The sequence below is a fragment of the Solea solea genome, chromosome 3 (assembly GCF_958295425.1).
Source record: "Solea solea chromosome 3, fSolSol10.1, whole genome shotgun sequence".
NCBI classification, from domain to species: Eukaryota; Metazoa; Chordata; class Actinopteri; order Pleuronectiformes; family Soleidae; genus Solea; species Solea solea.
The window spans coordinates 17,123,699-17,135,731 of NC_081136.1; the positions used below are offsets into that span (position 1 = coordinate 17,123,699).

General features: G+C 42.3%; 1 protein-coding gene across 7 annotated transcripts in view; it reads left to right on the forward strand.

Annotated features, from left to right (window-relative positions):
- The first annotated feature begins 543 nt into the window (after nt 1-543).
- Nucleotides 544-12,033, forward strand: part of LOC131456092 (nuclear factor 1 B-type-like) — a 70,913-nt gene continuing 59,423 nt past the window's right edge. For 2 of the 7 annotated variants that reach the window (XM_058624078.1, XM_058624083.1), the window contains exons 1-2: nt 1,716-2,354; nt 4,909-5,437. In XM_058624078.1, the coding sequence (XP_058480061.1) occupies nt 2,328-2,354; nt 4,909-5,437 (556 nt within the window). In that variant the 5' untranslated portion in view covers nt 1,716-2,327. Of the gene's footprint in view, nt 889-1,714; nt 2,355-4,908; nt 5,438-12,033 lie in introns of those variants that run through there. The other 5 variants (XM_058624079.1, XM_058624084.1, XM_058624080.1 and 2 more) reach the window with 4 other exon arrangements.

The window sequence follows — 12,033 nt, forward strand, 5'->3', positions numbered from 1 at the left end:
TTTGAAGAAGCTATGTTTGAATTCCCTAATTGACTGTTTTTTTTTTTAAAAGTCAGCATAACCAGCAGCTCCTGTGTCCCTGTAACCTAAAAACACTGATTTTGCCTTTGGACTTTGGTGCTGGAGGGTGAGCAGTTCTATTCTTAGCTCTTTGTCCTTGAGCCAGACATTTAAACATGTGTCGCTCCTGATGGCTGTGACAGAAACTGCAGCTTTGAGAGGTCATCAGAAAAGTTCTGCCATTTAAACCCTTCTACAGTACATGTTACATACTGGATCTTTTTTATATATATTTTTTTTACCATTATTTGTATTTTGTTTTAAAATAAAAGTTAAAATATAGACTGATATATACCTAACATTTAGAAACTTTTCGACCTTTGACGACTTGGCAGTGTGTAACGGACATCCATTTCTGAACTTATGGTGAGGAAACGTCAATGAGGCTTTTATTTAGAAAAACCAAAGCGGAAGCTGAGGTTTCTGAAGCATGTCTAGCTTTATGGTGGCAGCAGCAGAGCCGGAGGGCGTCAGTCAGTGAGACAGTGAAAGTGAAGGCGGAGACAAACCCAGTGCCGAAAACTCAGCCTCTTCTGGATCACGTTCAACTCTGCTGAACAACCCCAAAAAACCGATCCAAAAAAACGTAAGAGTCGAAGAGGAAGGAAGACAAGAAAAAAGAGAAAAGGCGCGAGGTGCTCCCAACTTCTTTTCACCGATATCTGCCAAGAATTGTCTTCCGGTGTTGACTTTTTTCCCCCCTTTTCTGCGAGCTCTGCAAGAGAGAAAAAAGCACAAAGTTGAACGTGAGAAATGTGAAGCTACCGGCTTGAGTGTTTCAACCAGACTCCAGGATTTCCCTATTAATCAATGCAGTACAGTGCAATGGTACGTGAACAAGGATTATTATTGTTTTCTTTTTTTAAAGTGTTTGTGATACATCTCTGTGATAACATTAATAATAATAACAACAACTGTCCTGGCGACTGGGAAATGTGGGTTAACTTAACACGGACCACAACGGTGGCACGGTTTGGGGGCCAAAAGGTGCCGTAAACTTGGCACACATTCTCCCGCAGCCTGTGTTAACATCCCATTATTTCCCCTTTAATTTGGCAAATGAACTGTGTGTGGACTGTTGACAGTTCTGTTACACACACACACACACACACACGCACACTCTGCAGCCACAGTGTAACAGTGTTACACCTCCAGTCCTTTAATTTAGCAAGTTATTGTTTTAATTTAGCAACTTTTTACATTAAAATCTCTATTTATTTGTATCACTACTGACATAAAATGGCATTAAATACAACCCAAAACACATGAAACATTCATTATTGTCATCATTATCCTCCTTTGGGCTCTATAATGGAAAAAAAACGAGTTGTTAATTGAATTCTGAGCAACTTTTTTGCAGACTTTATACAGTTTCGCAACTCAGACTGTGAAGTGAATTGTCTAAAGTGATGTTGTCGACAAGGTTGCCAGATCTGCGGAGCGAAATTTCCGCATTTCCGTGTCATTCTGTGGCCGAGGCTGCGGTCCAAAGTCCCCGAGGCTGTTAGAAATAAGAGCGCTGCAGACTGAGTCTGTCTGTCTGTCTGACTGTCTGTCTCGCTCCTTCTCTCTGTGTGTGTGTGTGTGTGCGCGCAGAGAGAGAGAGCGAGAGAGAGAGAAAGAGAGAGGGGGTAAATTAGTAGTGTTTCAGTGCAGCCGAGCAGGAGAGGAAGGTGCTGGATAGAAGATAGGAGCTTTGTGTGTGTGTTTGGAGGAGGAGTGTGACTGTGTAATTACGTGGCTGAGAGAGAGAGAGCGAGCGCGCGCGCGAGAGAGAGACACACACACAGAGAGAGAGAGAGAGAGAGAGAGCAAAAAAGAAGAGAGGAAAAGTTGAGTCTGATTTGCTGAAATCGCGCAGGAGCGAAGGTGAACCGGACGATTTCCATATCAAGTTTGGCGAGAGCAGCGGTGAACATCACACGCTCGGCACCACCATGCTCTCTTGAACCAGATACCGCTGCAGCGACACGGGCAAAGAGCCGCGCACATCAGAGGAGAACGCACAGACTGCGTGCCAACTTTAAAAGAAAAAGAAATTACAAATTATAATCTCCTGCGTAAAAAATATTTTTTTTTTCTCTCAGCGGAGCTGACAATCTTTGGATCGCAAACATTCACGGATGCCCTTTGGATAATAATTATCCCTTTTTGGCTTTTACGCGGATAGCTGCTCCACACTCTCTTACATCGGTCCAGGAATGGCGCGATAAAGTGATCAGAGGAATCATTCCAAGCGCAGTCACTTTGTGTGTAGCCGTCTCACCATGTACTCTCCAATTTGTCTTACTCAGGTATTTGTGTCTCTTTATTCATTTATTTATTATTATTATTATGATTATAATTTTTGTTATTATTATTTTTAAATATATACATTTTAATGCGCACGCTGTGTGTAATTGCAACACTTTTAAGTGTATATTACTCCACATTCAGCACCTTAACTGTTGTGATTTCAACTTTCTACTTTTGGAGATTTTCAGATTTCAACCAGTGTCCAAACATTTTTAAGAACAATACATTTAAACAGTCCTATATACGCAAAAAGTCAATAGTGTCTCAATAATTATGCGCTTTTTGTGCGTAAAGTTGTGCGTAAAGATGCCATTTAAGGATTTCTGTACAATTAGCGCAGTATTTGCGCCCTCTAATAACCTCACGCACACTCTCAACGCCTGGCTTGAGCCGTTTATTTTTCACGTGTATATTTTTATTTGTTGAGAAAAAACTTATATTTTGGGGGCAGTGAGGCTGAAGGAGGATAAAGCCACTTTCACTGAAAAGGAAGATCAAACACGCGATAAGGCTGATTCAGGGCTGCACAGAGGAGCTGACTGTTTTGGCTGAGTCAGTTTTACTGTTTATATTTTACTTGGCATAAGTAAGTGATTGACTGAGATGTGGTTTAGTTTGTACTTAAGAGGATTGTGCTTTTATGGCCTCAGCTGAAGTGCACTGCACAGGGCCCTGGCCAAGTCATTTATCTTTACAGCATTTGGCTGTGGACTGGTTGAAGTTAAAGGAGGTTAGGGGGAGGGAAGAAGAGGAAAAAAAATTAACAGAATATTTAAAGTGTTTTTTGAACAGGAAACTAGACGTGAAAAAGGATTTCAGTCAGAGTTGCTGCACATCACATTTACTGCTTCAACTGGTGACTTTATTGAGGAGCTGACAGTAAAATGAGTTCTGAATTTGTACATCTTTAAAAGACTCATAGGATCCATAGTTAATATAATACATTTTAACAAAGAAAAGAGATTAAAGCATTTGCCCTTGCCGTATCTTTAAGAAATATTAGTATGTTTAACTTTGTTACAGTGGAGCAGATTTTTATTGGCCCTTGAGTGCAAATGTGTCTTGTCAGAGCAGCAGCAGCAGCAGCGCTCACACAGATAGGGAGTGGATTTCTGTGGTTTCCCTCGCCGCCTGGCTGCATTCAAAAAAGAACAATATGTGGTTTTAACTCCACAAAAGCTCCCTGGAAAAAAAAACAAAAAACAGGGGGGCAGTGCACACTTATTAGATTTGACATTTTAACGACCTAAAACAAAGATAACTTAATGTTTGAACTTATCCCGCAGCTGCTGTAATTTCTGACGACTCCTAAATCACTCACACCGTCCGGTACATTCCTACATGTACAGAGGACAAGCTTTAAGAGATTACTATAATTTGCTTTAGAATTACTCCAGTGTTATTGATGTGAAAGCCTGTAGGCCTGTGAGTGCTGTGTTGCCGTAGAAATTAATGTTGGAGTTTATTTTCTCAAGAGAAACTCTGTCATGTGTTCAGCTGAAGATATGTATGTATATGTACATATATGTATATATATGTACATATATACACATACTGTATATATACATATAACTTCAGCATGTATGTATATATGTATATATTTGCGCAGCTTAGCATTTGCAGTCATTTTTCATTTTCAAATTTAATGTGGAGTAGACAAAATATGTAAATAATAAATAATAACAATAAAGAAATGAGGTAAAATATTGTTAAAAATATTAATTTAAATATCTGACCATGTATCAGTTGAATACGTTTCAAGAATGATTTAATTAAAAAGGAGAGGACACATTTTAGGTGACATTAATATCACTGTGTGACCTCAGGTGTAAGGAATGAAGCAGGGCAAGTGTCTTTTTATATATGTGTGTGTGTGTGTGTGTTAACCGTAATGCTTGAAATGATTTGGCACGAACTTCTAAGCGAGTCCTAATTTAACCCGTGCAAACACCTTTCACGCAACCGCTTCGTTTCATGCACCTATTTCCTCCTCCACGGCTTGCATTGATACATTTCGTACATACTGTGTTTACGACGCCCTTTGTAATGTCCTCGCATAACAGGAAACTCCCATATATAAGGTCATATATAGTGATTGCAATCCTTTTTGCCCACAAACCTGTCCTCCACCCTCCTATGTTCATGGAAATAGTTTGATCAGAGAGATGCAACTGCACGGGGCGCATGCTCAGGAGTTCCCACTCACAACATGCTCGGGAAATGAGAGCTGAGACACGAGTGCATTCAGTTACTAGGCTTGGTGCTATTGTCGTGCTGGCAGTTGATATAAACAGTGGAATTTCCTTGTCATAGCTGCAGCACACACAGATACATCTAAAATGGTAAAAATGAGTGCTGCTGAAACAGACAATAAGATATGATGTGCCTGATGATGAGGAATTGTTGATTCGTGGTCTGCTTTCCCTTCTGCTATGGATTAGTAGCTGACTAAACCTATATTTCTTCATTGTGTTTTTTTGACGACACAAGTTTCTGATCATGTTTTTCTTTCCTTCTCTCCCCCCCCGTCTCTCTCTCTGTTTCCCCTTGCAGGATGAATTTCATCCCTTCATTGAGGCACTTCTCCCTCACGTCCGTGCCATTGCCTACACGTGGTTCAACCTCCAGGCCAGAAAACGCAAGTACTTCAAAAAGCACGAGAAGCGGATGTCCAAGGACGAGGAGCGCGCGGTGAAGGACGAGCTTCTGAGCGAGAAGCCCGAGGTGAAGCAGAAGTGGGCGTCCAGGCTGCTGGCCAAGCTGCGTAAGGACATTCGGCAGGAGTACCGGGAGGACTTTGTCCTCAGCGTGACAGGCAAGAAGCACGCGTGCTGTGTGCTGTCCAACCCGGACCAGAAGGGCAAGATGCGCCGGATTGACTGTTTGCGGCAGGCCGACAAAGTTTGGCGCCTGGACCTGGTGATGGTCATCCTCTTCAAAGGCATCCCTCTGGAAAGTACAGATGGCGAGCGCCTCGTCAAGTCTCCACATTGCACCAACCCAGCACTTTGTGTCCAGCCGCACCACATAACAGTATCGGTCAAGGAGCTGGACTTGTTTCTAGCGTACTATGTCCAGGACGGTAGGTGGAAGCTCACACTCGTGTGTCTGTGTTTGTTTCACTGTGTGTGTGTGTGTGTGTGAACAAAGGCTCCGTGAGGTCAATGGTCACATGTGTTAGTTTTTGGCAGCCTTGCTGAAATCACAGCTAAATACCCTGCTGAAGGCACACAAACACACAAAAACCCTAAGAATTAGTGCCTCACATATGCTGCATACATTTTTTATTTTTTTAGATACGGCTCATTACAAAAGAGAAATACAATCTGTACCTAATACTAAATGTAGAACAACAATACTAAATGTGTGCTACAGTAGCAGCACCTATTATGTTCACTAATTATACAGGTTTGGATTAGGTGTGTATGATCTGAAACACACACACACACGCACACACCGTATTTAGGTTTACATCTTAACATTAACAGCATTTTATTACACTATTAATGTAACAATATATAAATGAATTACTTTTCTCTTGTCTTTAAAGCAATTTTGTTTTAAATCCAGATTTCCTTTGTTAAATCAACACTCCTTCTCACACCTAATGTTAAAGTAATTGTTGACAGAAAATCACATTACACGTTGAGTCTTGGTTAATATTTGCACTAAATTTCTAATATTTGTTGTCAGTATACATACAAGCTATATTTATATTGAGTGAGTGTGCCTGTGCTGAAATGCTTCTTAATTCCTGAAAAAGCCAGTTTTAAAAGCTAACATTTTTTTTCATCAGTGTCGTCTGAAATTCAAGGTTGTCAAAACATTTCTTATACGTGTTCACATTTTTATGAGCAGCTGGGTTGAAATAGTTTTTAATTTTCTGAATTTACTTTTCTTTTTCCATGCTGCCCACTCATAAACCATGGCGTTTCCTGGAACGCCTGATGTTCACCACTGACATTTTAAGCCCAAATTAATTTTAGTTCTATAATCTGAAAAGTAGAAGAAATAAACTGTCAATTTTCACAGTTTTGAGAAATATATTTTATCATTCTGATATTCCACATTGGTTTTTAAAGAGGTGAGGGATGTTATCTAAAGAGATGAATTGCTATGGGAAATGGAACATGTGAATTTCCTATTTTAATTCTCTTTAAACTCATCATATTTAAATTAAGAGATTTGTTTTAGGAATCCACTTAAACTCCTTTAACAACACTTTGAAAATGAATTTCTTTTCTACAAAATAGTGTTGCAGCATGTAATAATATATCACTCACTCATGTCCCTTAGTTTTGAGCTTCCTCCCTTTATCTGTTGTCACCGCAGGAATCCGCCCCCCCCCCACACACACACTCTATTCCCTATTGAAATTGACTTCCGTTACATTTACCGCTGTAACACTGAAAATCCACCAGCACGTTTTCCCCATCGAGGTAGAATGGGTGATATAGCTAGCTGCTCATTATCATCAAACCTTGAGCGCCATTTTGTGTTTGATAAGTGCCAGGGAAAGCAGAAGGCACAGCACAGAGACAATAATGGTTGCCACTGGCACCGGGGGTTGGCATCAGACCCTCTTTTGTGTCTTTTGTCGGATGCCACCGCTTCTCTACTTTGCATGTGCTGCATTTTTAACTGTTCACTACCAACTTGAGAATGCTTCTTCACTCCCGTTTTTTTTTTGTTTTTGCAAAATAGACGCCATTTGGACGGTAAAGTAGCGTTTGCAATATAGGTTTTGATGTTTTCTTTTCACCAGCTTTTATGGTAGGAAAACGTGGCCACCGCGGAGGGATAGAAAATTATTGGCAGGCATATGAATTGTAGTGTTTTAAATAGAGGGTCGAACATACTGTTCTCTTTTTCAAGTGAACAAAAAGCGTCGTGTCGGAGCAATTATTACTCAAAATATTAGCAAATAATAATAAAAAAGCATTCTTTAACTGGCATCATGGAGACAGCGATGCTCCCCACCCCCCTTTCGTTTATTTTTTAATTTGCAATTTACAGCATCTTTCTTTTCCTCAAGTTACCAAGCAGTGTCCGTCTCCAGACAATGCAGCCATATTGTGGTGGCGTGCGGCTGGGCGCCATTTTGTGCTGCACCGTGCCAGGGAGGCAGGCAAATCACCAGCGATGGTTGTTAGAGGTTTGGAGGTTGGCATCAAACCCTCTTTGTCTGCTTGCAGCATGCCTTTGATTCGTTGGTTGGCATCCGCAATGCAGTGGGCACGTTGGAAAGTTTTTTGACAGTGGCAGAATGGAAGCCGCTGCCTTTGTTCTGCTGCAACTGCACGAAACAAACAAACATACAATCAAACACAAAGAAACTTGTAAAGAGGTCTGTGTGGAAAAAAGAAAAGAAAAGAAAAGAACCTGGCGTTTGTACAAACTACGGGGAAAAAATTGTGGTTTTAATATTCTTCCTGCTTTCTGGCAGTGGCTCACCTCTGTCGTGTTGTGTAATCAGACAACTTTAAATATGTTGCTGCACTTATTGACTCAACAGTATTTTTTTCCCCGTATTTTCTTTTTTTTTGGCAAAAATGAAAAGTTCACAATTTGTTCTTGATTGTAGTGGGTCGCTGCCTGAGAAAGGTCGCTGGGTTGGCACTGAGTGTGCTGGGTGAATTTAGAGAGGGGCACTCAACCCCCTTGTTCTGGTGGCACGGACACAGGCAGAGCTGTAGCACCCATGTGCCTGCCCAGATGAATGCCCGCTGGGAAGTAGGCTGGGGGCTGGGAGTGGGGGTTGTGGCATCCATTGTGCCAACTGGCAGACTGTGTTCAATACACGGCCCTGGCTTCTCACACTCACACACACTGCTTTTGTAACACTGATGCAACGTTTCAGCTTCATCAGATAAAACAAGAGGTGCAATTCTTTTTGTTTTTCGTTTTTTTCACCGAATCCTTACCTGTGCCCACCTGGATTCATATTTTGAATATCTAGTTTGACAGATTGATGGAATAGTTGTAACAAGGCATGTAGATAATCACCATGTTAGGACTTGTCAGAACTCTGAAAGGCCTCGTTTATATTGGGTTTAAACTGCTCGTCACTATTTCTTCAATAGGTGCAGGAATGTGGTCATTGTTTTCAATGGGAAATGTGTTGGCCCTGCTTATTTCAATGTATGGTTCTCATTACATAAACAGATAATTATGATATGAAAATATGAAATCATGTGGAGGATAAAGTGGTAGAAGATGAAATGAAATGTCCAGTGTGTGAAATTTACAGCGGTTAATTGGCAGAAATGTAATATGTGCACTTCAGGCAAGGTGCTTGCTTTATGGAGGCCGTCATCTTGGACTTTTACTCCAGCAGCCCCCAAACGGGCAAACAAACGACATCCTTTCTGCCTGTCTGTTCTTCAGTCTGCAAAGGCGACTGTAGTTCTATGATGCTCTTGGGGGGCCAAATGATCTGCATTCTCACTATTAGATGTCACAAATTCTTACGCAGTGTACCTTTTTTTCAAAAAAAAAGTGTAATTAAAATAAAAATACATAAGCAATCCATTTCGGCTTGGGAAAAATCCTGGAAATGATCTGCCTTTTTTTTCTTAATTGACCTCAACTTAAACTGAGTGAAACAAGAAGTGGAATTGAGTGTGAATGCTTGTTCAGATGATTACATAGCACAGAAAAGAAAGCGGATTACCTCATAAGCAGTGACAGAAAGGGAATGTCTAATGGCAGACTGAAGAAGTCAAGGTCAAGCAGCTTTCCCATTACTCTAGTGCTGAAAGTTAACACAGCCATAAAACATCATTACCTTGACCCCCCCCATCCCCCTTTCAATAACTTCTAACTTTTTTTCCCCCCACTGTCTGTCATGATGGTTTGTGGAAAAGGATAGATTACCTCTGTATACTCTGCTGCCACGTTAATGGCGACCTTGTTTTTTACGAGTGCCAGACTTAACCTCTGGCCCCCCGAGGTCTCGACCTTTGCGGGGAGATGTGGCAGGGTGTCCTCTGAAGTTTAATTGAGCAAATCAGATCAGTGTAAACGCGCAGTTGTAGGCCCTGGGGCACGTGGAGGAGAAAGACTTTTCCGCTCCGGGGGGTGGTGGTGGTCAGAGGAGGAGGGGGGGGTGGGAGGTGTGGCTCATAAGCCCCTCTTATTGACCTCCTCAATCGGGGTCAAACCGCAGTGTAACCAGTGGTCTCTTGGCAACAGTTTTCCTCCACTGGTCTGGCTGGTGGTCTCCTGGTTCACTGGCCTAAGTGAGGGGGAGTATGCACCATTGGAACCCCCCCAACTAACACCACCACCACCCACACACCTCAATAGTCTAGTGGGTCGCTAATGCCGTCATTCCCTCTGGTGAAAAAGAATCAGTTTCATCCCGTGTTTTAATGGGTTTTCCATCAGTGGGAACATGTTAAACCGGCATCACTTCCGGGTCAAATGGCACACACTCATTTCTTCTTCACCTGCAGTATTTATGCCCGCGACAACTCTATGGAGACGCCAAATAGCACAGGCGTTAGATTTGAAATTTGTAGCAATCCTTAATTTATTCCATCAATCTGATCATCTGAACGATTGATTTAAAGAGAGACTAAAGTAAAAGAGGCAAAAGAGGAACCACTGATTATAGCAGAGAGCTATTGGCGCGTCCGTGAAGTCACAGTTCATGCATGAAGGAGTGAATAAAAACAACCAAAACACCACAGGGCAGAACAACCACGGACAATGAGAATTTAGTGGGATAAGCCAGGTTCAAAAATCCCAGATATACCAGCTAATTTTAGTGTGAAAGAGCCTTAAAACTTGTCACTATCTGTTCACCATGCTGTGTGGTGTAGTCTTCTTTCCTGCCTGGCCAGGTTCGAGGCTTTGGTCTGGCCACTGGTGCAGAGGCCTGACCTTCTGGGTCACAGTTGAGGTCTGTGACTAAGCACAACATCTATCCCTCCCCTTATCCTCCTCTGCCATCAGGAATCACCCCTGCGGCACACAGCCTGGCCAAATGACTCTCTCTCCCTGTCTCTTTTCTTTTTTTTCCGCTCCCTGGCTTTCCCCCCATGCTCCAGACTCCGACCATGACAGCTGTCCCAGACTCAGGCACTGGGCCAGAGAAATAGAGGCTGGGTTTTGTGCCAGAAGTGTGAAACAAAACTTGTTGTAAGCAGACAGCATTGAGGACGCTACTGTTTGCCTTGCTTTTTTTTTTTTTAAATCAAGTTCCGTGACTAGTTTTAATTTTTGTTTCTAGTGAGATAGTATGGAAAATATCTCAAGAGGTTTGAAGTTGTATTTTATTCTTTGACATATGTTTTAACAGTGTACGTTCAGAGCACATTACGCAGGAATGTAAAATAAAATAAAAAAACCGTAACCGATGACTCCATATAGAAAAACTCCTCAGAGTGAACTGCTCAACCCTGCACTTCGCTGCCTTATTAGTATGCAATAGAGCCTGCGGTGTCTGGCTACCTCTCTCTCAGAGCCGTAACCTATCGAACACATTCTCTCAATCTAATCCACTTAGAACTCCCTCCCAGCTTCACCGCTTGCCTTATTGATTTCCGCTTCCCACTAAATGTCTTCCTGATCCTTTTTCTCTTAACCCGGGAGCTATTTATGTTTTGTGGTGCTCTTTCTTGCTCGCTTGCCTTCTTTGCTTTCTTCCTTGTTTCTTGCCCTCTGTCTTTTCTCTCTTTTATTTTTCCTGCTTATATGTTTTTTGTCTAAATGCTTTCACTCCGTCTCCAGGATCTTTGGTAGTTTGAGGTCTTCCTCTGACTGTCCCGTACCTTCTTTTTTTCCCCCTCCTTCTCTTTCTTAAACACTAACCTAGGTGCAGTTCATCCAGGTTGCCTGGCTCAGTATGAGGCTTGTATTATTAGCAGTGGGGTTTTTGCTCAAGCAAATACCTCAAGGCTTAAACAGGCCGTGTTACCTCCTTAGTCCTCTTTTGTGTGCCATGTGTACATAAATCTCCATGGAAACAAGGCAACTCGGAGCAGAGGCCACTGAGAAATGTGGATGCTTTCTTTCTCAACAAAATTTACAACTCTCCTTTGCTCTTCTACAGTGTGTTTAATTTGCTTGTGTCACAGTTTGCGCTGCTCCATCCGTCAAAAAAGCCGACAAGGCCTTTCTTTGGCATTCTGAGGCCCAGGCTTTGTGCTGAAAAGGCTTTTCTTGTGTATTTCAGTAGGAGACTCGATTTTGCGTTGGTGTCTACACTTAGTTAAGGACTGCAGTTTGTGTCATTAGTCTATGGTTAAGATCTCAGCTTCACCACACTTTCCCAGGCTTTTGGGGAGGACCCCAAATGCATTTCAAATCCCCCCGAGGCCACTTGACTGGAGGACCGGCACCTCCCACTCCTCACGGATAGATCCCCCACCCCCACCCTGTCTGCCGGTCCTCCCAAATGAAGACAAATGGGTACATTCACCCCCATCCCAGGCACTACACTGTACCTCACTGTCCTGTCTTACAAAGCAGGCTCTCCCTGCCGGCCGAGTTTCTCCAGCCAGTGACTGCCGTCTCTCTTCTTTACCACCATGCTCATAAAAAAAAGTACAGTTTTCCTGTTTACCTGCTAGACTATTGACATGAGATTGTTGTGTTTTTTGACCTTTTTCATTTCAGCCAGGAGTGAAGCACCCTCAAGTACAAGGCTGAGACTTTCATGTAAAAGCCTTT